Here is a 27126-nt window from a genome sequence, read left to right as displayed (position 1 = left end):
ACACACCTACTCATTCCAGGGTTGTTCTTTATTTAAAAAATAATAGTGAAGACATTAAAACATGTGGAATCAGGTAGTAACCAAAACTGTTAAACAAAATCAAAATATATTTGTATATTTGAGATTCTTTAAAGTATCCACCATTTGCTTGATGACAGCTTTGCAGTCTTGGCATTCTCTCAAACATCTTCATGAGGTAGTCACCTGGAATGCATTTCAATTAACAGGTGTGCCTTGTTAAAAGTTCATTTGTGGAATATCTTTCCTTAATGCGTTTGAGCTAATCAGTTGTGTTGTGACAAGGTAGGGGTGGTATACAGAAGATAGCCCTATTTGGTAAAATACCAAGTTCATATTATGGCAAGAACAGCTCAAATAAGCAAAGAGAAACGACAGTTCATCATTACCTTAAGACATGAAGGTCAGTCAATGAGTACAATTTCAAAATAACTTTTAAACTTTCTTCAAGTGCAGTCACAAAAACCATCAAGCGCTGTGATGAAACTGGCTCTCATGGGGACCGTCACAGGAAAGGATGTACCAGAGTTACCTCTGCTGCAGAGGATAAGTTCATTAGCTACCAGGCTCAGAAATTACAACTCAAATAAATGCTTCACAGAGCTCCAGTAACAGACACATCAACTGTTCAGAGGAGACTGCGTGAATCAGGCCTTTGTGAGACACATAGTAGGTGAACAGATGAGTTTTGCATGTGTGGTTCCCACTGTGAATCATGGAGGAGGAGGTGTGATGATGTGGGGGTGCTTTGCTGGTGACACTGTCAGTGAATTATTTAGAATTCAAAGGCACACTTAACCAGCATGGCTACAACAGCATTCTGCAGCGATCCCATCTGGTTTGCACTTAGTGGGACAATCATTTGTTTTTCAACAGGACAATGACCCAACACACCTCCAGGTTGTGTAAGGGCTATTTGATCAAGAAGGAGAGTGCTGGAGTACTGCATCAGATGACCTGGCCTCCACAATCACCCGACCTCAACCAAATCAAGATGGTTTGGGATGAGTTGGACCGCAGAGTGAAGGAAAAGCAGCCAACAAGTACTCAGCATATGTGGGAACTCCTTCAAGACTGTTGGAAAAGCCTTCCAGGTGAAGCTGTTTGAGAGAATGCCAAGAGTTTGCAAAGCTGTCATCAAGGCAAAGGGTGGCTTCTTCGAAGAATCTAAAATGTATTTTGATTTGTTTAACACTATTTTGGTTACTACATGATTCCATAGCTCACGTCTTCACTATTATTCTACAATGTAGAAAATAAAGAAAAACCCTTGAATGAGTAGGTGTGTCAACATTTGACTGGTACTGTATATCAATCAATATAAGATCACAGAATTTCACACCCTGGTTCCAAATAATATGCTATACAGTACATAATGTAAACAAGTCAATTAGTAATTTAAGTGCATAAATCGCTGAATAGGGGCATTTTACCAATGATGTTTTCTAACTCTAGGGTGAAAACTAAAGCAGTGTCAATGTTGATTCGCCACAAATACAGCTGAAATGAATCAAATATCCTTAAAGGCTAAATCCATCATTTCCTATTAGCTTCAATATACTGAAACATCTTATCAACGTCGACCTCAACAACATCGACAGCATTTATAAAGCTGCCAAAAATGCAAAACAAACAGTGTAGTAGAGTTCTGGGCCTCCAATAGATTTATACGGTAGAGGAAAAAATGATGGTCTCTCTAAGTCATTGCTGGTGAATGTGCTCTTCACAAATGACAAAACAAAGTGACAATGTTATTATATGCTACAGTTTGGTCAACTTTCTTACTGCTTTGGTTTGAGTTGAGGCAACTCAAATTCCTCCCTGTTCCAACTTAATGCTGGGACGGTCCTTATTCACTGTGCTTTAGTTATCCAGTCAAGATTGTGACATGTGTAGTGCATACTAACCACATTCAGAAACACAAAGACCTTCGACATGGAAATGGACAATGTCTAGCAAAATAGAATCAGATAGAAAATACCACTGATAATGAACCACAACCTGAAATATTCATTTAAGAAAAGAAAATGATTCTGAAAAAATGAATTAGAAATATGGCATAGAGAATGCCCATATGTTTTAAAAGATAAATCCTTTTTTTTAAGTGTTTTTGTAATATGCACATATGTATAGCAACACTCAGGGGTTTAACGGTGTTGTGTGGATGGATGGCTCTTGTTCTCTCTAGACTGAAGGTACCTACATAGACGTTATAACACACAAATAACCATATATGAGCAGTACATAAGCATTTCATGAATGGATGTTTTTTTTTTACTGTGGTATATATGGGTTATTAATGGGTTATTAATGTGATATGAAGTCATTATAAGTCCTAAGAGGTACCCTTCAAGTACCATAATAATCAACTCCACAGCTCCGGACTGGTTGGCCATGATGACAGAATTCAGTCACCAATCAAAATGTAAAGTGGCAACATGAAAACAACAGAGTCAAAAAGCACCTGACATCATAAAGTTCTCACATCATAAAAAGAGTCCATGACACTTATATAAGCGGTAAGCCTTACTTCATTGCAATGGGTTTAAAAATAAATAAATATTACTTCGACTTTATATGTCGCTCCACATGAGATGTTCCTCGTGTTAGTAGGAACAAGGAAAAGCTCTATCCATGTTGGCACGTGTCCATACATTGTCCATGATCATTTTGACACAGTCATTTTCCCTTTGTTCATCCCCAGCAATTACAGTGTACAAGAAGAGTACAATAACACAGTTAATGATTTGTTTCGCAGACCCAGATTACAATTTAACCAAGATTACTGATCATTTGTTTTCATGGACATGGCCTCAAATTATTATTGGACTATGGTTAAACTTCATTTAAAAAGTTCCCGTCACGGTCCAGCATTATGTAATTCAAGGTTAATAGATCTTAATTAAATCATTTTTAGCTCTTGATGAAATAAATCAGAATTGGGCCTGCTCCTGGATTATTTTAATCTGGGTTTGAGAAACTGGTCCTAAGAGTATCATCAAATGGAGAAGGAAAGGAAAAGTTCATCAAATTTAAGGCTTTTCTCTGTGATGAGGAGGCAGAAGCACAGTCAGCACAGTCAGGCACACGCACACACACACACACACACACACACACACACACACACACACACACACACACACACACACACACACACACACACACACACACACACACACACACACACACACACACACACACACACACACACACACACACACACACACACACACACACACACACACACACACACGCGCGCGCAACTCCCCCTCACCCCCACCCAAACACCTGCCCAGACTCACTCAGCCCAGTATATCCAGGTAGACAGGCGAGGCCTTGGCCAGGCTCTGGAGCAGGCTGTGGATCTCCTTGATGTTCAGTCTCATGTAGGATTCTCTCTGCCAGCATCCCAGCATCAGGTCGTACACCTCCTTTGGACAGGAACGCGGCCGCTGCAGCACTCGCCCCTGGGTGATACACTCGATCACCTGCATAAAGGGTACCCACCACAATGCAATTGAAATTCAGTCCAATTCAACTTGATTTATTCCCTCAGGGGCAATTAAGGAAGCCATCTCTCACATGGTAACAGCATCTAAACAAAGTGAGGTTTACCAGGGTGATATGTTTTTTTAGACTCAGACATGTTAGCCTTGGTTTCATCTAATAGATTTCCAGGAAATGTATATTCATAATACATAAAAAATAGATAAAGAGAATAGAACGTTAGGAACACCTTCCTAATGTTGCGTTGCAACCCCTCCCCCTTCTTTAACCCGTCTCCTGCCCTTCATCTACACTGATTCAAATGGCCTTAACATGTGACATCAATAAGGGATCCTAGCTTTCACCTGGATTCACCTGGTCATGCCGTGTCATGGAAAGAGCAGGTGTTCCTAATGTTTTGTACAGTCAATGTATATGGACAATACAAATGTGATATACTGCAACAAAGATTAGCAAAATGGAGACTACAGAAGACTGATGTATTTGAAGTTGACAATAAATATCATTGGAGCTCAAGTGCTATGATACCAGTGTAGTCAATCTACTGTAGGAAAGGTTTGAGTTTGTGTCTAAAACCTTGTAATCTCGGAACCCAGAACCAAATCTCAAGAGTGCTGCTGTCTGTGATAAGAGACTACTGACCTCATTGTTGGAGAGCTGGTACCAGGGCTGCTTCCCATAGGTGAAGATCTCCCAGAGGACCACGCCGAGACTCCAGACATCACTCTCCGTGGTGAACCTCCGGTACATGATGCTCTCTGGAGGCATCCAGCGGATGGGCAGCATGGTGTGACCCCCCACCTGGAAACAGACAAAGGATCCATCAGGAACCATCCAGGAAAACCACAGAGAAGGTCAAATGAACGGGAGTGAAGAAAAGAAACGGCCCAAAAAACAGGGTTAGATGGAAAGGTGTCAGTCAGGTCAGTAACCAACATACTATTAAGGCCCATTAACATTTGTTTAAAGGTCATGTACACAAATGTGTATTGGCTGGGCCTACAGTTGTCATGGAAATCAATATTATGAGGTATTAAAACCCAACATGTTTTGCCTGTATTGGTACTGTTAGGCCTGACATGATTGTCAGTTCACAATAACTGGCAAATGTTTCCACGTGTTGACCCAATTGCTGTTCAGCTGCATCGTTGGTCTTCCTATACGATCACAATAGCGGATACTGTGTATTAGTGAGTGGGCATATTCATATGCTGCCCTCTGATTGGAGGGGGCCGGGGGGTGATGGGTCTCAGTTACATTCATCTGTTTGGTATTGATTCTCCCGAGGGAGGGCCAGGAAGCAGCAGAGGGCACTGTAGTCTTACATAGACCCCAGGCCTGGGGCTGATTGGGACACAGAACAAGTCTGGATCTAAAGGCCAAATCTGAGCAACTGCCTTTAAAAAGCAACAAATCCCTTTGAAAACGGCCTACATGGCATCGATTTGAGTCAGAAACAGTTATTCTAGTGTCAAAATTGACTACAAAGTGTAAATAGGATAATTTTGGTCATAAAGTCAGTCTCGCCTTAAATGGAGTTTGGAACAACCGTGCGTTACTTCAGAAATACTACACCAAACACCTTAGTTCGATGTAAAATTGCGCAACTAAAACCTCCTCTCCAAAAACATCTAAATTAATTGCAGATTCCTTGAGTTATTTTAGATTCATTCTGAGGATTATGAGGAAATTAAATAGACTTCTGCGTCTACAGTGTCTCATGGGGAACAAACATGAAATCTTGAAAATGAAATTGTGTTTTTCTAATGAGCAACAGAAAAACACACGGCCCAATTGACGGATTCTAATTTATTTTTACTATTTTCTACATTGTAGAATAATAGAAGACATCAAAACTGTGAAATAACATATGGAATCATATAGTAACCAAAAAAGTGTTAAATAAATCAAAATATATCTTATCATTTAGATTCTTCAAAGTAGCCACCCATTGCCTTGACGGCTTTGTGCACTCTTGGCATTCTCTCAACCAGATTTCCCCTGGAATGCTATTCCAACAGTCTTGAAGGAGTTCCCACATATGCTGAGCACTCGTTGGCTGCTTTTCCTTCACTCTGCGGTCCAACTCATCCTAAACCATTTCACTTGGGTTGAGAACGGTGATTGTGGAGGCTAGGTCATCTGACCTCCACTCTCCTTGTTAGTCAAATAGCCATTACACAGCCCGGAGGTGTGTTTTGGTTCATTGTCTTGTTGAAAATAAAATGATAGTCTTTTACACCTGTGCTTTTACACCTGCATTGTTTGCTGTTTGGGGTTTTAGGCTGGGTTTCTGTACAGCACTTTGAGATATCAGCTGATGTACGAAGGGCTATATAAATAAATTTGATTTGATTTGATTAGTCCCACTAAGCGCAAACCATATGGAAAAGTAGCAGAGAGTCCACTTTAGAAATGTGATGTACTTGTAGAATATATTGTTAAAAACAATATGTCTCAAAATGAGCACACTATTAGGAGGATAATGACACCAAGGTGTTGTCTGTATCATATACGGTTCACGGACCATTAAGTCTGACAAGGGGCATGTATAGGTCTAAAAAGGGCCTAAAATGGACACTTTTATTATGATTTTTTTTTAATGGTTTCTTACACAAATGTAAAAAGAATATCAAACATCCGTCCTCCCAATTAAGTTGCTATGTGAGAATTAATTGTCAGATCAACCTGAGATGGCCAAAATATTCTTGGGCCCATGCAGACATGAAATCACATTAATGCCTGTAGTGTTGTCTATACTGTTCTAGGAAAAGCTAGACAGTAGCAGATAGCAGTTAGCCTGTTAGCCCAATCTGTTTGTGCTTTAAGTAGCCAATATCATGCCAATTTGGAATAACAACAACAAAGGAGTTGGGTAAAGCAGAAACAGGTTAGGCTACCAGGCTACCTGCTAAGGTAGACAATGTTTTCCCTCACTCATTTTATAAGAACTAGGTTAGATACTGGATAGAACGGGGGGTGATAAGGAGAAGCATGTTCATGAATGTAGGTGTTTTAAGAGCAGTAGCTTGCCTCTGAAAAGGCCTTAAAATAGAGAATTCAAGGCTAAATTTGCATCACGGCATTAATACAATGTCAAGCATGAACAAAAAAAACTGGCAGTGCATTTTGCACTGTTGCCCCATATTACCATGGAAACAGCAATTCTATGCATACTATAGAATTTGCATTTAAATGGCATTAAAAATAGATTTTAAAAATGGCTGGTTAAAATTATTGCTGTAACAGCATGGTTGTTACAAACCAAAACCAAATTCTAATTACACATGAGTGTATTCCTGTCTTTCTTTTTTGCGTGCGTGTGTGTGTGTGTGTGTGTGTGTGTGTGTGTGTGTGTGTGTGTGTGTGTGTGTGTGTGTGTGTGTGTGTGTGTGTGTGTGTGTGTGTGTGTGTGTGTGTGTGTGTGTGTGTGTGTGTGTGTGTGTGTGTGTGTGTGTGTGTGTGTGTGTGTGTGTGTGTGTGTGCCCACAGACTCACTCTGTAGTAGTCGGTACTATACACATCCCTGGACATGCCAAAGTCCCCAATCTTGACCAGCAGGTTCTCTCCCACCAGACAGTTGCGTGTGGCCAGGTCTCTGTGGACGAAGTGCTGGGAGGCCAGGTAGACCATGCCTGCAGCGATCTGCTGGGCGATATGCAGCATCTGGGACTGGGTCAGCTCCACCATCAGGCTGTGCTGCCCATCAGCCATCAGCACTGCGTCAGGACCATGGGACCTACACCAAAACACAGGTGGGTCAAACACAATGCTAACTATAGTTATCTAAAATTGAAAACAAAGAGGACTTAATCGGATAAGTGCAAACTCATTCGCTTCCATTGCAGTTAACCCAGTTTAAATTCAAATAAAGTATCACACTTACGTACATACAGTACTAGTCAAAAGTTTGGACACACCTACTCATTCAAGGGTTTTTCTTTATTTTTACTATTAATAGTGAAGACATAAAAAATGAAATAACACATATGGAATCATTTAGTATCCCAAAAAGTGTTAAAACAAATCAAAATCATTTCATATTTTAGATTATTCAAAGTAGCCACCCTTCACACACTCTTGGCATTCTCTCAACCAGCTTCACCTGGAATGCTTTCCAACAGTCTTGAAGGAGTTCCCACATATGCTGAGCACTTGTTGGCTGCTTTTCCTTCACACTGCGATCCAACTCATCCCAAACCATCTCACTTGGGTTGAGGTCGGTGATTGTGGAGGCTAGGTCATCTGACCTCTACTCTCCTTGAGCCATTACACAGCCTGGATGTGTGTTTTGGTTCATTGTCTTGTTGAAAATAAAATTATAGTCCCACTAAGCGCAAACCATATGGGATGGCTTATTGCTGCAGAGGTTAACTGGTTAACTTGTTGAGTGTAGTGGGCAGTAATTTGATGTTTGGATGAAAAACGTACCCAAATGAAACTGCCTATTTCTCAGGCCCAGAATCTAGAATATGCATATAATTGTCAGATTAGGATAGACACTAAGGTTTCCAAAATGGTCAAAATATTGTCTGTGAGTATAAGAGAACTGATATTGCAGGCGAAAACCTCAGAAAAATCCAACCAGGAAGTGCTGTTTGTCCTGAAACCTCTCTGTTCCATTGCATGCCTTCCCTCCATTTAAAGGGATATCAACCAGATTCCTTTTCCTATGGCTTCCACATGGTGTGAACAGTTTTTAGACATAGTTTCAGGCTTTTATTCTGAAAAATTAGTGAGAAAGATCACATCGCGTCAGTGGGTGGCTGGGTGCCAGCAGCATTTCGCATGCGCGAGCAGCTTGGAGCAGACATTTTCTCTCTCACTCCTATTGAAAAAGCTACAGTCCGGTTGAAATATTATCGATTATATATTGTAAAATCAACCTGAGGATTGATTATAAAAAACATTTGACATGTTTCTATGGACTTTACGGATACTATTTTTGTCTGCCCCGTCGTGACCGCTTGAGCCTGTGGATTTCTCAACATAACGCGCCAACCAAATGGAGGTATTTTGGATATAAAAATAATCTTTATGGAACAAAAGGAACATTTATTGTGTAACTGGGAGTCTCGTGAGTGCAAACATCCGAAGATCATCAAAGGTAAGCGATTCATTTTATTGCTTTTCTGACTTTCGTGACCAATGTACTTTGCTGCTCGCTGTTTGTAATGTTTTGTCTGCTGAGAGAGATGTCCTTACATAAACGCTTGGTATGCTTTCGCCGAAAAGCTTGTTTGAAATCTGACACGCCAGGTGGATTAACAACAAGCTAAGCTGTGTTTTGCTAAAATGCATTTGTGATTTCATAAAAATGTAATTGTTTAGTAACTTAATTTGAATTTGGCGCGCTGCAATTCAGCGGTTGTTGACGAAAATGATCCCGCTAATGGCATGGGTGAGTCAAGAAGCTAAGTGTGCCTTGAATTCTAAATAAATCAGACAGTGTTACCAGCAATCACCCCCACACCATCACACCTCCTCCACCATGTTTCATGGCGGAAACCACACATGCGGAGATCATCCGCTCACCTACTCTGTCTCACAAAGAAATCTCAAATTTGGACTCATCAGACCAAAGGACAGATTTCCAACGGTCTAATGTCCATTGCTCGTGTTTCTTGGCCCAAGCAAGTCTCTTCTTATTATTGGTGTCCTTTAGTAGGGGTTTCTTTGCAGAAATTCGACCATGAAGGCTTGATTCACTTGGTCTTATACCAAATAGGGCCATCTTCTGTATTCTACCCCTACCTTGTCACAACACAATTGATTGGCTCAAATGCATTAAGAAGGAAAGAAATTCCACAAATTATATTTTAACAAGGCACACCTGTTAATTGAAATGCATTCCAGGTGACTACCTCATGAAGCTGGTTGAGAGAATGCAAAGAGTATGCAAAGCTGTCATCAAGGCAAAGGGTGGCCACCTATGAAGAATCTAAAATGTTAAATATATTTAGATTTGTTTAACACTTTTTTGGTTACTACATTATTCCATATGTGTTATTTCATAGTTTGATGTCTTCACTATTATTCTACAATATAGAAAGAAATAAAGGAAAACTATTGAATGTGTAGGTGTCCAAACATTTGACTAGTACTGTATGTATGTGCCAAAATCCCCCATAGCCTTTCATGACTGATTAGATTAGACACCATTATTATGCATTACATTCGCACAGAATGTAAATGTGTCTTTGGCACTCTGGCTTACATTAAAAGGATAAAAACAGACACAAAACATACACATTGCACACATGGAGTATTTACGTCTGTTAGTACTTTAATACAGTACACGTGAATTGGCAAACGTAAATCACACGCACAAAGACATTGGGACACAGGACAATACCTGAGGAACTTGTTGAGGTCGCCGTGCTTCATGTACTCGAACACCATGATGAGCGGGTCACTCTCCACACACACGCCATAGAAGGTAACGATGTGCTCATGCTGCAGGTTGGTCAGTAGCTCCGCCTCCCGGTGGAAGTCGGCTCGGCCGCTCTCGCTGGCCTCTTTCAACGTCTGAGGAGGACAGGGATGCATGTGCATGTGCACACACACACACACGCACGCACGCACACAGGCACGCACACCATCATTTAATCATTGATTGATGGGATTGTTGATGGTTTCAAAGTCTCCTTCCTATAAAATTAGATTAAATCCTAATATACTTGTTTGCCGTGCTATTATCCAAAACAATGTACATACAATCCTCACATATGGGAAAAGGACAAACAGCTAAATAGTTTATATTTAAAGCTGTTCTTAAAAAAAAAATCAAAGCCAGGACTAAAGTGTGTGTTGATTGTTTGAAATTGCATGCATAGATGGCCATACTTTACCTTGACAGCCACCAGGATCTTGTCCTGATCTGGGATCAGGTTGTAGCACTCAGCCAGGAAAACCTTCCCAAAGGCCCCCTCTCCCAGCTCACACTTCAGCACAATGTTGTGTCTCTTGATGTGCTGGACAACTGGGATGTAAAAGAGACAGATGAAGTAAGGCTATCACAGTTTTTCCTGAACATCGTGTGAACTGACCAGGAAAAACTCTCGGCCCCTAGTTAGAATTAGTCAGGTCAAGTGGCCAGGAAAAACTCCTGGCCCTACACATTACATACACTAAAGTTAACAGCCCTAGTCTACTACTGTATAGAGGAAAACCAGTGAAAAACTCCTGGCCCTACACATTACATACACTAAAGTTAACAGCCCTAGTCTACTACTGTATAGAGGAAAACCAATGAAAAACTCCTGGCCCTACACATTACATACACTAAAGTTAACAGCCCTAGTCTACTACTGTATAGAGGAAAAACAGTGAAACTGTGATATTCTGGTCGCGTGTCGAATGAGTATGGACATTGTAGCCATTACATAACTACATTTTTCACAGGGATACGAGTGACATAGTCAGATGTGTGTGTCTGTCTAGTGACATCCTCTGTGCCATACAGTCTGATATTACAGCAAGTCATCCGGCAAGAGGTCAACCAAAGTCATCGCCATGAAGTCCATCCAGTCGCAGTGGCCCTGTCATTGATTTATCAGAAAAAGACCGGGTTACAACACCAGCAGACCTCCGCACCACGGTAACTCACACGTGTCCGATTTCAGCATGCTGCCAGATTGGCGGAAATACTGTGGGTTCTCGATGACAGGGATCTTTGTCATTCCAATGATCACCGCATCGTGGCCCATCTCTGAGGACGACGGGGTGTTGTTGCCATTGGAGACGTGATGAAGAGGACTGGCGGAGTCATCGTCGTTACTGATGACCGAGGAGGAGCCTGAGGAGGAAGGGGAGGACCCCAGTGGGAGGAAATACAATTATGAGAGGAGTGATTGACTTCTGTATGTTATTATGTCAACGAACATAAGCTGAAATGTGGTGGGGTTAAATGGAATTAAAACTGTAGAAATGTGCACCTAAAACAAGATGTTCATTGTTATCCAAGTGGGAGGCCTGCAAGTCTCAATACTGGTTTGAAAAATGACTATACTAAGATTAAAAAGAAAAGCTTTACCCTTCATCCCAAATTTTGAGTTTCTTCCGTATTTCAGAATGATCACCATCAGGACACATCCAATTAATGCCACACCAGCGATCCCCACCACTATGTACACCTGTAACAACACCATTCAACAATGCAAAATACTTACCAATAACAGTGCACAACATTATAGTATGCACATAACCACGCATGACAAATTATGATGTGTACGTTAACTTACTGCAACACTGTCCTCTATTGGGGGTAGTGGTAAGTCTGAGACAAAAATAACAAGCACAGGACATATTTAAAACAGAATGAAACAGCATTAAACATACAAACATTAAAGTACATAATCTAATTTCATCGGATTTCTTCTCTCACTTTAAAATTACCTTAGATTTTTTTCAAACTCTAAAAATACTGTCTGGTTGTGATATAACCAGACAGTAGGTGTGTTAGTTACAGTGCCTTCAGAAAGTATTCCCACCCCTTGACTATTTCCATGTTTGGTTGTGTTACAGCCTGAATTAAAAAAAACATTTGGCCTACACACACCAACACACAATGTCAAAGTGGAATTTGTTTTCGAAAGTTTTACAAATGAATAAAACACTTGAAGCTGAAATGTCTTGTCAATGAGTATTCAAACCCTTCGTTACGGCAAGCCTAAATAAGTTCAGGTGCTTAACAAGTCACATAAGTTGCATGGACTCGCCTTGTGCGCAATAGTGTTTAACATGATTTAACATCTCTTTACCCCACACAGACAATTATCAGTAAGGTTCCTCAGCAGTGAATTTCAAACACAGATTCAACCACAATGACCAGAGAGGTCTTCCAATGCCTCGCAAAGAAGGCACCTATTGGTAGATGGGTAAAAAAAACAGACATTGAATATCCTTTTGAGCATGGGGAAGTGATTAATTACACTTTGGATGGTGTATCAATACACCCAGTCACTACAAAGATACAGGTGTCCTTCCTAACACAGTTGCCAGAAAGGAAAGAAACCACTCAGGGATTTCACCATGAGGCCAATGGTGACTTTAAAACAGTTACAGTGAGGGGAAAAAGTATTTGATCCCTTGCTGATTTTTTACGTTTGCCCACTGACAAATAAATTATCAGTCTATAATTTTAATGGTAGGTCTATTTGAACAGTGAGAGACAGAATAACAAAAAAAAAATCCAGAAAAACACATGTCAAAAATGTTATAAATTGATTTGCATTTTAATGAGGGAAATAAGTATTTGATAATTGTCAATCAGAAACATTTTCTGGTTAGCTAGCCAGCTATTGTGTTCTTTTATACAGGTAATCAACACTGCTAGCTGAGCCAGCTGGCCCCGAATAGCAGCACTGTAGAAACTACTCACAGGAAGCAATTAGTGTATGTCAAACAACCACCACTGTCACTAAGCCTACAAAGTCAACAAGAGCCACTGCCAGCTAGCCTACTTCAGCAGTACTGTATCATTTTTAATAATTTTAGTCAATAAGATTCTTGCTACAAGCAACTTTCTGAACATTCGAGACGTGTAGTCCACTTGTCATTCCAATCTCCTTGCATTAGCGTAGCCTCTTCTGTAGCCTGTCAACTATGTGTCTGTCTATCCCTGTTCTCTCCTCTCTGCAAGACCATACAAACGCTCCACACCGCGTGGCCAATCCACCCTAATCCTGAGGGTCCCATGCAAGATCTCGTGGAGTTCCAGGTCTCCGGTAGCCTCTGGAACTGCCGATCTGCAGCCAACAAGGCAGAGTTCATCTCAGCCTATGCCTCCCTCCAGTCCCTCGAGGATCTTGGCACTGACAGAAACATGGATCTCACAGATAACACTGCTACCCTACTCTCTCTTCGTCCGCCCACGTGTTCAACCCCGAGAAAACAATTGGTGGCATAACATCATCTCTCCCATGTGGTCATTCTCTCTTTCTCCCCTTACCCATCTGTCTATCGCCTCCTTTGAATTTCATGCTGTCACAGTTACCAGCCCTTTCAAGCTTAACATCCTTATCATTTATCGCCCTCCAGGTCCCATCTGAAGATTCATCAATGAATGAGCTTGATGCCTTGATAAGCTCCTTTCCTGAGGACGGCTCACCTCTCACAGTTCTGGGCGACTTTAACCTCCCCACGTCTACCTTTGACTCATTCCTCTCTGCCTCCTTCTTTCCACTCCTCTCCTCTTTTGACCTCACCCTCTCACCTTCCCCCCTTCACAAGGCAGGCAATGCGCTACCTCATCTTTACTAGATGCTGTTCTTCCACTAACCTCATTGCAACTCCCCTCCAAGTCTCCGACCACTGGAGATTTTCCCTCTCGCTCTCATCCAACACTTCCCACACTGCCCCTTTACTGGATGGTTTCGCGCCGTCCCAACCTTCGGACAACTTCTCTCTCCTCTTCCATCCTATCATCTCTTCCCTCTGCTCAAACCTTCTCCAACCTATCTCCTGATTCTGCCTCCTCAACCCTCCTCTCCTCCCCATCCTTTGACTCTCTATGTCCCCTATCTTCCAGGCCGGCTCGGTCCTCCCTCCCGCTCCGTGGCTTGACGACTCAATGCGAGCTCACAGAACAGGGCTCCGGAAGGCCGGCGGAAATGGAGGAAAACAATAAAGCGGACCTGGCATCCTTTCACTCCCTCCTCTCTACATTTTCCTCCTCTGTCTCTGCTGCTAAAGCCACTTTCTACCACTCTAAATTCCAAGCATCTGCCTCTAACCCTAGGAAGCTCTTTGCCACATTCTCCTCCCTCCTGAATCCTCCTCCCCCTCCCCCCTTCCCTCCTGCAGATGAGAACATTTTGAAAAGAAGATCGCTGACATCCGATCCTCGTTTGCTAAGTCAAACAACACCGCTGGTTCTGCTCACACTGCCCTACCCTGTGCTCTGACCTCTTTCTCCCTTGGATGAAATCTGCAAAGAGGAGGCCGGGACAAAACCTGCCCTGAGATCCCCTCAAACCTCTCTTCTCCAGACCATTTCCGGAGACCTTCTCCTTTCACCTCGTCATCAACTTATCCCTGACCGTACTAAGTCATTCCGTCTTCAAGAGAGGGTTGCACCCCTTCTGAAAAAACCTACACTGATCCCTCCGATGTCAAAACTGCAAATCAGACCAGTATAACATTTTTAACTTTTCTCTTCTTGATGGATTTTTTCAGCTTGGTATCTCTCTCAGAATGACCTTCTTGAATAAATCAGTCAGGTTTCAAACTAGTCATTCATGAGACTGCTCTTTCTGTGTCAGGAGGCGCTGGGCAACTTGCTCTCAAAATTCAGACCTAGGGCCTTCGATCAACCATCAGATCCTCCTTTCTCCTCACTGTACACGCTAGTTTGAGGATGGATCTGTCTCCTCACCACACCTGGTGTCCCCCAGGGCTCTGTTCTAGGCCCTACCTATTCTCGCTATACACAAGTCAGGCTCTGAAAACCTCAGGTCTCTCCTATCATTGCTATGCAGAATAAAAATCTTCTCCTTTCCCCCTTCTGAACCAGGTGCATCCTCTGCATTCTGGCAGACATAGTGAACTCACCACCTCAAGCTGAACTGCAAAACATTGGCTGCTCTTCCTCCCGGGGAAACTGCCCGTTCCATGATCCTAAACGGTTGACAACTCCATTGTTATCCTTGGGGCAAGAACTGATCCTGGACAACAAACTGTATTTAGTATCAAGGCAGTTCCTGTATTCATGCTCTACAACATCCGCATAGCCTCACACAGGAAGTGGTCTAATCCAGGCACTTGTCATCTCCCGTCTGGATTACTGCAATCTGTTATGGGTATGCTGTTGGCTGGGCTCCCTGCCTGTGCCATTAAACCCCTAAACTCACAGAGGCAGCCCGTCTAAACCTTCCCACTCTCTCACGTCACCCCGTTCCGCTCTGGCTTCCAGTTGAAGATCCGTGAAGACCATGGTGCTTGCCTACGGAGCTGTGAGGGGACACCTCAGTACCTCAGGCTCTGATCAGGCCCTACACCCAAATAAGGGCACTGCTCATCCACCTCTGGCCTGACTCCCTACCACTGAGGAAGTATATAGCTCAGTCAAAACTGTTATTTTACTGGCTCCCCAATGGTGGAACAAACTCCCTTTAGCCAGGACAGCGGAGTTTTTTCCGGAACATAAATTTACTTCCTAAAGATCTAGATCAGCCCCCCTTAAAATATTTAGATGCACTATTGTAAAGGGTTGTTCCACTGGATGTCATAAGGTGAATGCACCAAATTGTTGCTCTGGATAAGAGCGTCTGCTAAATGACTTAAATGTAAATGTAAATGTAAGACTCACAGCCGTAATCACTGCCAAAAGTGCTTCTACAAAGTATAGACTCAGGGGTGTGAATACTTACGTAAATGAAATCTTTCTGTATTTCAATTTCAATAAACATGTTTTCACTTTGATATCCATTTTGAATTCAGGATGTAACAACAAAATGTGGAATAAGTCAAGGGGTATGAATACATTCTGAAGGCACTGTAAATTATGTAATAGACAGGGCCCAGAAACTGCAATTTTGTCCAGTCAAAGGTTTTGCTATGGATTATGCTTGTCTATCCCCTATTAGCTTTTGGGCCACCCTGGATTTTCCCCCAAACCCAATACATTCCCTCAGGATTTCATACTTCAAGCACATACCAGTGGTGTCTGAAATGCAGCAGGGTGATGACATCCCACAGCACAGGAAGATCAGTGGACAGAGGAAAGGAAAATAACAAGGCCGGATCATCAATCTGTCATTATTCCTAAAGTCTTTAGGGCCCAGTGCAGTCAGAAACAACATTTTCCTGTATTTTATACATACAGGGCATTCGGAAAGTATACAGACCCCTTCACTTTTTCCACATTTTGTGACGTTACAGCCTTATTCTAAAAGTGATTCAATTGTTTTTCTCATCAATCTACACACAATACCCCATAATGACAAAGCAAAAACAGGTTTAGATATTTTTGCAAATTCACATAAGTTTTCAGACCCTTTGTTGAAGCACCTATGCCAGCGATGACAGCCTCGAGACTTCTTGGGTGTGACGCTACAAGCTTTACGCACCTGTATTCGGGAAGTCTCTCCCATTCTTCTCTGCAGATCCGCTCAAGCTCAGTCAGGTTGTATGGGGAGCGTTGACGCAAAGTTATTTTCAGGTTTCTCCAGAGATCTGGCTGGGCCACTCAAGGGCATTCAGAGACTTGTCCCGAAGCCACTCCTGTGTTGTCTTGGCTGTGTGCTTAGGGTCGTTGTCCTGTTGGAAGGTGAACCTTTGCCCCAGTCTGAGGTCTTGAGCCCTCTGGAGCAGGTTTACTTTGCTCCATCCCTCAATCCTGACGAGTCCCCCAGTCCCTGCCGCTGAAAAAGATCCCCATAGCATGATGCTGCTACCACCATGCTTCACCGTAGGGATGGTATTGGCCAGGAGATGAGCGGTGCCTGGTTTCCTCCACATTCAGCCAACGAGTTCATTCTTGGTTTCATCAGACCGGAGAATTTTGTTTCTCACGGTCAGAGTCCTTTAGGTGCCTTTCGCTTTTGGCAATCTCCAAGCAGGCTGTCATGTGCCTTTTACTGAGGAGTGGCGTCCACCTGGCCACTACCATAAAGGCCTGATTGGTGGAGTGCTGCAGAGATAGCTGTCCATCTGGACGCTTCTCCCATTGCACAGAGGAACTTGTGGAGCTCTGTCAGAGTGACCATCGAGTCCTTGGTCTCATCCCTGACCAAGACCCTTCTCCCCTGTTTGCTCAGTTTGGCCGGATGGCCAGCTCCAGGAAGAGTCTTGGTGTTTCCAAACTTCTTCCATTTAAGATTGATGGAGGCCACTGTTCTTGGGGACCTTCAATGCTGCAGAAATGTTTTGGTACCCTTCCCCAGATATGTGCCTTGACAGAATCCTGTCTTGGAGCTCAAGGGACAATTTGTTCGACCTCATGGCTTGGTTTTTGCTCTGACATGCACTGTTAACTGTGGGAACTTATATAGATAGGTGTGTGTCATTCCAAATCATGTCCAATCAATTGAATTTACCACAGGTGGACTCCAATCAAGTTGTAGAAGCATCTCAAGGATGATCAATGGAAAAAGGATGCACCTGAGCTCTATTTCAAGTCTCATGTCAAAGGGTCTGAATATTTGTGAATAAGGTGTCTGTTTTTTAAATAAATTTGCTAAAATTTCTAAAAACCTGTTTTCACTTTGTCATTATGGGATATTGTGTGTAGATTGAATAATCAAAACATTTCCTCATAATTTTTAGAACAAGGTTGTAATGTAACAGAATGTGGAGAAAGTCAAGGGGTCTGAATACTTTCAGAATGCACTGTACACACACACACACACACACACACACACACACACACACACACACACACACACACACACACACACACACACACACACACACACACACACACACACACACACACACACACACACACAAATATATATATATATATATATATTGGAAAAATACTGTAAAATTGTGACATTAATGATAATGACCTTTTAGTCTAAGAGCTGTTTGAAAAGACCACCTGAAATGTTTTGACTGTTTTGTGGGATGGAGTGTTGGCCTGACTGGTGACATCGCCAGGTGATAAATTAGTTAATAGACCAATAAAAAACAGTTCCAAACCTCTATCAACAGCTAGCTTTCAGTTTTCCCCTCCCAACTCAGACCACTCCCAGACAGTCCCCACAAAATTCTTTGTTTGAGAAATAGCTTCTTAGCAAAGAGCAATGTTTGTTTCTTTTTGACAATTTAAATTGAAAACATTCACAGTAAGGTACTTAATTGTATCCCAAAATTATTTGATATTGAGAACTCAAATAAACGGCTGCGTTGGATATTTAAAATTAAAAGTAACTCTCCAGTGAAAATCTCACTTTTAAAAAGTTAATATTCTGTTAACTCATACCTAAATAATGTTGTTGACTTGTGCTATACTCATACCGTATGTTGCCAAAGCATAATTTGGGGACCCACCTCAAACAATGTCAAACAGACCGTTAAAAAAAAAAAGAGGAATTTCCTCAAAGGCCAATCGGTGGTCTACTTGCGTGAATATTCTTTATGATTGGTATACGCCCACACCATTCTGTTGTTGAGGTACGCCCACACCATTCCAACACAGAAAAGCTGCTTTTTAACATTCTTAATTGAAAAAAAAATTGGAAGGAAATCTATTTCCCTCATATTGTAATTATTTATAGGTCATAATGTCATAGAAATCTGGAAACACTGGACAGTTATTTAACGTCATGTCAAGAGAAACACACACACACACACGTGTCTTCGTAACGGCACGTTTTAGAATCGGAATTCTTTGCAGAATTGCAATGTCTGATCCCCGGGACCACCCATACGTAGAATGTATGCACACATGACTGTAAGTCGCTTTGGATAAAAGCGTCTGCTAAATGGCATATATTATTATTATTATATTATAAATACTTACAAGGGTAGGTATATGGCGGTTCTGAAATAAGTGAAAAAGGGAATGTACATGTTATTCATAAACATCCATTACACATACCATGCTACACAAAAAAAACAATATTCTCAGAAAAAAAGCTGCTATGTTGAACCATTTGTTCAGGAAAGGAAACCTCTGAAAAAAGGTTACAATTTTCAGGTCATATAGAACCATTTTTGGTTCCACATAGAACCTCTGGTTCCAAATAGAACTCTTGAATTGGTGCCATTTGGAACCAAAAATAGTTTTATTTGACTTGAAATGGTTATATTTTTAACCTTTTCTATGGTCCTAGAAGGTTCTACATAGCACAGATTTTTTTTCAGAGAGTCTAAAAACAACTTACATGTAGATTATAACATCTTATATCAAATTACAGTAACTATAAACTAAACTGCAGTGAGACCTGTATCGTAGTCTGGGTCTGGCGGGAGCAGGAAGTGGGCGTCGATTTCTTTACGATCCTCCCCGTACTCGTTCCTGACCACCAACGTATACTGCCCGTTGTGGATGTGAGTCGGGTTGACAAGCTTCAGGCAGCCGTGGTGAACGCTCCCTGTGCTCTCGTGGATCTCGGTCTTGATGTACTCCTGTTCGTGGAGCTCTTGGTCCTTGTGGTACCATCGTAGCTCGGGCTTGGGGTTTCCGGTCACACTGAAGGGGATACACCAGTGGTGGAGGCGCAATGGCTCCAGCAGCTCCAGGATAGTGGGGCGAACTGACACAGAGACAACAGGAAGAATAGTCACAGGGTACTGGGAGTGGGTGCTAGACATGAGGAAGGGGGACTGGAAGAATGCAGTGGGATACTGGGGTAAGGGGGCTAGACAGGAGGAGAGTATGGTACGGCATTGAGAGCAACCAGGAGCTAAACAGACGGAGGAGTACAGTATGGCAAGGTGACAGGAGACATGTAGAGTCAATCAGATTGTTGAGCAATATTATCATTTCAGTAAGGACACAGAACCACCAGAGGTGGTCTTTCAGAATGTAGGATGCTACAGATCCAGGATAAAACTACACTGTAGAATCAGTGAAAATGTCATTTTACATTTTGCAACCACAGTGGCAGAATAAAATAAACACAAAAATGGTATAGGCACGCAACACAACAGAACACGTCCTTACAGAGGATGTTGAGTTGGAGGTAAGCCTCGGTTTGGCCGACTACGTTCTCAACATTGCAAGTGATCACTCTGCCGTTGTCCGAAGGCGAGAGACCTAACAGTGTCAGATTGCTCTCCAGCTCCAAGGCATTGATCTGTAAATACATTTAGCAATATTAGCATTGTCATGATGAGCAATAAGCATTATTAGCTTTAGCATTATTAGTAATAGTAACATGTATTACACAGTCAATACAGTTAATAACAAATCATTGTGATCATAGTGAAACATCTGGAGCTAAAATATTTACCGCTGTATGTTATAAAACACCTAAAAGTATGGAGTAATGTGCTGTTATTATATTAATAAAATGATATTGTTATTTACGTATTGAAATGTAAAAACGTGACAAGTTTCATGTTAAAAAAAATAATAAGAAAAACGAACATAAAATTGAGTGCTATGGGGCCTCCCGAGTGGCGCAGCAGTCTAAGGCATTGCAGTTCTAGTGGTGTCATTACAGACCCGGGTTCAATCCTGGACTGTATCGCAACCAGCTGTGATTGGGAGTCCCATAGGGTGGCGCACAATTGGCCCAGCGTCGTCAAGGTTAGGGGAGGGTTTGGCCGGGGGGCAGTTCGCTACACCCGCAATAACATCTGATAAACACGTGTGAGTGACCAATAAAATTAGATTTTACTTGGCTCATCGCGCTCTAACGACTCCTTGTGGTGGGCTGGGCGCCTGAAGGCTGACCTCGGTCGTCAGTTGAACAGTGTTTCCTCCGACACATTGGTGCAGCTGGCTTCCGGGTTAAGTGGGCGGGTGTTAAGTTGCGCGGTTTGGCGGGTCATGTTTCGGAGGACGTGGGACTTGACCCTTGCCTCCTGAGTCCATTGGGGAGTTGCAGCGATGAGACAAGATCGAAAAGGGGGGGTCATTTTTATGTGAGTGTTAAGGTGTCAGTTGAGAAAAGTGCATAATATACAAAGCCAAGAGTTTTTCCCTGCCCACATGACCTCATCAGGAACAACTCCTAGCCCTAGTAATAGTCAGAGGGTTGTGTCATAATATACCAAAACAAAGATCATCATCTTACCTTAGTGATGGTAAACAAACTGTCAATATTCCACAAGATATCAGGGGCAGGTGACCCTGTTGCACTGCACACTGCTCTGACATCACTTCCCTCCGTCATTTTGATGATAGAGGGACTGACCTCCACTGCGGGAGCCTCTGTAAAACGTAAACAGAACCTTTAACAATGTTGTTTTGCGGTACAAGTTGCACCTCAGTGACCTTCACTTGATTTCTACTCCATGCTGTTTACTGACTATTTGAAAAGAAAAGTCAAAGCAATACACTGGCATTCTAGTATGCTCCTCAATGTTCCACACGTACACAAGCTTTCTCTCTCTCTGCTTTGTCACAACATGTTTAGTGTAGTTCCCCATCTGTATGTCTGTCTTTCTCTGGGGTTGACATTACCACAATCAGGGGGAGTGAATCTGGAGATGGCCCTCCTCACTGCTCTGTCATCTATGCATTTCAGCTCTTGACTCTCTGTACTGTCAATGTCCTCTTGCAGCCTCAGTTTGATCCACATGTTCTCACATACACACTTCAGAGGGTTACCAGACAGGAGAGGACTAGAGAAAAAAAAACAGAGCATTAACACACACACACACACACACACACACACACACACACACACACACACACACACACACACACACACACACACACACACACACACACACACACACACACACACACACACACACACACACACACACACACACACACACACACACACACACACACACACATAGACATTGCACTTTAAAATAAGAATTATATGACATAAAATAGTAAATAGGGATAGGTACTTACAAAGATGTCATGTTTAAGTTTTGGAATGTTTTCCAAGAGAGTGTTGACAAGTTATTGTCTCTCAGATTCCTACGAGTCAAAAGAATAAATCATAAATGTTACAATAAACCAACTATTGTAGGTCAGAATGACATATCTAATGTTATCAATGTACAGGTAACTTCAAAAATAAAGGAAGCACCAACATAAAGTATCTTAGGGGCGGCAGGTAGCCTACTGGTTAGAGCGTTGGGCTGGTAACCGGAGGGTTGCTAGATCGGATCCCTGAGCTGACAAGGTAAAAATCTGTCGTTCTGTCCCTAACCCACTGTCCCTAGGCCTTCATTGTAAATTAGAATTTGTTCTTAACTGACTTGCCTAGTTAAATAAAGGTTAAATAAAAATACAAATATGGCATTGGGCCACCACGAGATGCCAGAACAGCTCCTATGCGCCTTGACATAGATTCTACAAGTGTCTGGAACCAGTGCTTGACTTGGACTGAAATAGGTGCCGGTACTCATTTTGGGTGCCGGTATTGTTTACAATTCGTTGCAGGAGCTCCATAATACTTGTGAGTTAATATTCTATAAGAGGAACAGGAGCTCAAGCAGTAGAGCATTTGAGGTGCCGGTACTCTGCTCCGGTGGGCTCCTGCCCAAGTCAAGCACTGTCTGAAACTCTACTGGATGGATGTAACACCATTTTCCACGAGAAATTCCATCATCTGGTGTTTTGTTGATGGTGATTAAAAACACCAGGTGCCACTCCAAAATCTCCCATATGTCTGTGTCACCAGGTTGAGATCTGGTGACACACACACACACACACACACACACACACACACACACACACACACACACACACACACACACACACACACACACACACACACACACACACACACACACACACACACACACACGAAAACGTATGTGACGTTGGAACAGAATGCTTGCTCTATTTTCACTTTCACTTGTTTTGCACCTAGCACCTTTTAACCATGCATTAACAAAAACATATGGTCAGACCATTAACTGCTCCTCACTGTTTGCTGAGCGTGTCGTCCCGCTACCCAGCCATGGGGCTAAACTGTATGCGCTTGAACCAGCTCCTTTGACTATAGGCGACATTATCATGCCAATCCATGCAGATTTAGATAAGAATTACCACGTTTAGAAGTGTTGGCTGCAAGGCTTCACTGTAAGGTTAGTACAGATGTAGAATCTTCATTTGAGACAGTTCGCTACAGCAGGAGAATAATCCCTCAGCGACAGGAAATGTTCATGATTATGTGAATTGTAATTAATGGACATTTTTGTAGGGGTTGATACATTTTTCATTAGGGCAAGTTTCAAATTGGGAAACACACCGTTTAGAAGCCTGTTTAAAACTCAAATATGTGACAAATTTGCATTTCCTGCTGTGTAGGAACATTCTCAGCAAAAAAAATATCTAAATTAAGATCCAAATTAAGATCCTACATCTGTAAGAATCTACATAGTCTATAATATGAATTGGGCTTAATTGTTTGTGATTGGCTTGGGGGCCCTACATTTGCTCTTTGAAAGTATATTAGCTACATCTGTGAGGAGGAAGATAAGAACAACACCAAACAGAAAATGAATCAAAGACTATACAGTACTTACAGATATTGAAGTCTTGTATTGTTGAAAAAGGCCTGTGATGAGATAGAAGTCAATCTGGTATTTGTCACAGTTCTGTTCGGAGTGGGGTAGTGAATGTGTTATTTTTAGTCACAATTACATATCAATTTAGTGCAACCATAACATATTCTGGATCATAACCTCGCGTAATACTAATACTTACAGATTTCTGAGATTTGAGTAGTACTTCAAGCTGTTATCATTGATGTCAAATAGTCTGTTTTGATTTGCAATGTATCTGTAAAAGTTCAATACAAAACAATTACAAACATAATGGAAATATAGTATTTGGCCATCATATCCATTTTGGGCAGTTTTACAGGTTTCTGAACTGTTTTGAGGGAATCTGTAGCTTCTCTTCATGATAGATTTGATAGCGGTACAAACTGGTGTCTCTTTGGACACTCAGCTAATATTTACTGATTAGAAAAGCTAAGGTGATTGATATCTCTCTACACTAGAGTAAACAACACCTGGATGGGTGATGGTTGTTCATGTAATATTCATATACGTATGTTTAGAATGAATTATTAATGTTAAATATTCATAATAATGAATGAAAATGCTTTGCATGCCAAAGTAATAGGCCAGTAGACCATCATCAATTAAGGTTTACCTTTGATTAAGCTATGGATGGTATGAGAAGACACAGTTAAGTACAACACCACCCTGTCTAGATGTAGGCTATGGCCCCAGCATGCTGATGGTGTTAGTTCTCTCACTATCTGCATCTGCCCATGGAGCAATATAGGTTTCAGGCACAATACTATGCACCTTATGGATATATGCAATAGGGCTACTGCACTGAAATATGATAAATCTAAACATATGCTGCGTTAGCTAATAGGCCTGATGAACTAGAGTAACACTTATCACCAACAACACGCAGTGGTAATGTATTTTTTTTCCGCACATGCATTGTCTGTTTATTGTCTATCAAATAAACTCATCCAGTCCAGCTCTGGCACGTCAACAATTGTAGCCTAAACCTAATAAATGGCTTTAAACCTGTGTTTTATACAGATACCACTGTGACGGTGTGCTAACGTGTTTTGATATTTACAAGAACCACTTCGGGCGACACTGATTGCTACGATGGGTATTTTGTGGAGGCGATAAAGACCGGAGTCTGTTACGTTGGCTAGCTCATTATAATCGTGATTTGGCTAATTTATCTGACAGTTTTCCTTCGTGTTTTTTCTTGCTTCCCCCAGGTCTCTGCTTGTTGGAGCCACATCAGCCATCATGCCATTATCCCCACTAAATAGCAATACCACTATCCCTGCCAGGGCCTGGTTTCTAGAGGAAAATAGCCTATTCCAAATATTCCCAACAACTCGTGCCCCCACCACCTGACACGCACGCTCGAACCCCCCCCCCCCCCCCCAACATGATAATTATCCTACACTATTATATGCTGAAGCTGTAGCCTACTTATATTTTATTGTTGCTTAGGGTAGGCTGTCTCCATATGGAACTGAAAACATGAGAGATGAACAGCCTAAATAATATGGCAAAGTAAATACACCTTATTTTGTGGTACACCTCAGAGGTTTTTGTATTTATTTGTTTGAGCAATCGGACATCGTTTTGCTTAAAAACAGGAACCGTTCATTGTAGGTTTGCCATGTCTGCAATGGCGTAGCCATTTATTTTAATTAATCAATACTTACATATCGGTGATGTTGATGTCCATTTCTATGTCATCTAACGTAAGGATAGGGAAATCCTCGATCCCTGGTTCAGGATCGATACAAGCAATCCTTGAGATGCTGCAAGTGCAGAACGCAGGGCAAGCAGCGCTAACCCGCCACAGCCCCATCAAAACCATAAAGATTCCCAAGCGAGCCATTCCATATTCCCGTACGTTGGAGTCCATTGCAGGTCCAACGATATCTCACCGTAGGTATTGATCAAATATGGATATTATTAATTTCCCCCGTCCTATAGCCAATTTAATCCGTTCGGCACCACTAACGAGGCTGCCTTTGATCACGAATGCGCAATCCCTCAATGTAATATTAGGATGCCATGGAATGGCCTCTACGTCTCCGCAGAATTGGTATCACACTACTGCATATCGATGCGGTGAAGCAAGGTGTCAAGTGCTCCGTCCTCAGTCTCACCCGTCTCTTTCTCGGAGGCAGAGCGTCTGTCTCTGCGTGGTAAAACGTGGCGCTCCAGATGTTGAGGGAGAAACCCGTTATCCTTGTGATTCTTCTTCATATGCAGTAGTGATGGAGATGGAAATAAGAGACTGCACGGTGGAGTCAGAATGCGTGGTGATGTATCAACAGAGTGCGTATGCGAGGAGGCAGGGTACCTGCATTCGTCTATTGATTACCGCTGTGGAAGAGCGCATCTCCGCCAGTCATCGCTGGAATTGCGTTTATACAGAGATATTTGGCTGACAGTTTATCAACATTTATCAGTGTTATTACTTTTCAATAGCTATATATTTGCATGATTATCGTACACATTCTGAAAAATAGATGGGAATAGGCTATTCAAACTACATTGATTTATTTAACTATGTAAGTCAGTTAAGAACAAATTATTATTTACATTGACGGCCTACCTACACTCTTATCTTATAATAGAAGGCTTAATAATTGGTTAAAATTGAATTATATTACCTCTATTTGTAATGTTTGATGTGCCAATTTTATTCTGCATACGGACAACCTCGGTCTATAGGCCTACAGAGTGCTTTTTCCAACAATACCACAGCTCCATGGATGACCATTACGAGTGTGACGTGCAGTTTGACGCACAAGACGGGGCTGCATCTACGAAAAATAATTAAACAATATATTTGTTTGTGTGTGTGCTTCAAATGGGCCTTCCATCCGAGGAAAAACAAGACAGAAATACTGTAGCTTCCATCGAAATTGTCGTAATTTGTCAAAGCTATGTTTAGCATATGGTTTAAAAAAATCATATGTGGATATGTCAGCTATTGGAAGGCCATAAGATTAAATATGCATCCATTTACGAAAAAAATGCTATTGTAATAGCTAATTTGGATAGATTATTTTTTTAAATATGTAATTATGCTCAGTTCAACTTTTTCCTCTAGGATCTTTTCAATTTGAGGACGAGTAAATATGCTGCAGACAAAGGTCATGGGTCAGAAGAGTCCTGGCACATGACACGGTTATTTTCCCACCAGGTGTAAACACACACAGGTGCGGTGATGTTGTGGGAAAAGTTTATCTCTGAGGGATAAGTGTAATGATTTTGACAAGGTCCTTTAATGATTCCATAAATATCATAATAAGCAAGTGAAGGAAATGTCAGATATCAATGGCTATTGAAATGAGATAATTTAAAACATTTGTAACTTTAATAAATTCATGTTCTTGTGACAATGAAAGAAAATCAACTGAACAAAACATTGCAACCATGTGCAATTCGTTTTCTACCCCAGCTTAAAATCACATGGAACATGAAGAATATTCATAGAAA

At 41.8% G+C, this 27126-nt stretch overlaps 1 protein-coding gene across 1 annotated transcript; it reads right to left on the bottom strand.

Annotated features, from left to right (window-relative positions):
- Positions 1–1245: 1245 nt before the first annotated feature.
- LOC124047784 (BDNF/NT-3 growth factors receptor-like) lies at positions 1246–26243 on the bottom strand. Its single transcript, XM_046368091.1, has 18 exons — positions 25332–26243; positions 23822–23896; positions 23641–23712; positions 22013–22081; positions 21608–21768; positions 21219–21355; positions 20141–20273; positions 19419–19730; positions 18995–19015; positions 16184–16192; positions 11769–11803; positions 11561–11660; positions 11135–11323; positions 10377–10507; positions 9881–10053; positions 7024–7264; positions 4168–4326; positions 1246–3506 (listed from the first exon to the last, which is right to left on the bottom strand). Exons 1-18 carry the CDS (start codon positions 25535–25537, stop codon positions 3321–3323), a joined length of 2409 nt encoding a protein of 802 aa, XP_046224047.1. The 5' UTR covers positions 25538–26243; the 3' UTR covers positions 1246–3320.
- Between the last annotated feature and the right edge of the window lie 883 nt (positions 26244–27126).

The sequence above is a fragment of the Oncorhynchus gorbuscha genome, linkage group LG11 (genome assembly GCF_021184085.1).
Source record: "Oncorhynchus gorbuscha isolate QuinsamMale2020 ecotype Even-year linkage group LG11, OgorEven_v1.0, whole genome shotgun sequence".
NCBI classification, from domain to species: Eukaryota; Metazoa; Chordata; class Actinopteri; order Salmoniformes; family Salmonidae; genus Oncorhynchus; species Oncorhynchus gorbuscha.
Note: the sequence above shows the minus strand (reverse complement) of the source record. Positions and strands in the feature narration are given on the sequence as shown.

Coding starts and splice junctions, on each gene's coding strand:
- LOC124047784 (XM_046368091.1), bottom strand. CDS start 25,537: ATGGACTCCAACGTACGGGAATATGGAATGGCTCGCTTGGGAATCTTT. Junction 21,356..21,607: donor ATTCACTCCCCCTGATTGTG/GTAATGTCAACC, acceptor TACGTTTTACAG/AGGCTCCCGCAGTGGAGGTC. Junction 20,274..21,218: donor GTTTGTTTACCATCACTAAG/GTAAGATGATGA, acceptor ATGTATTTACAG/ATCAATGCCTTGGAGCTGGA.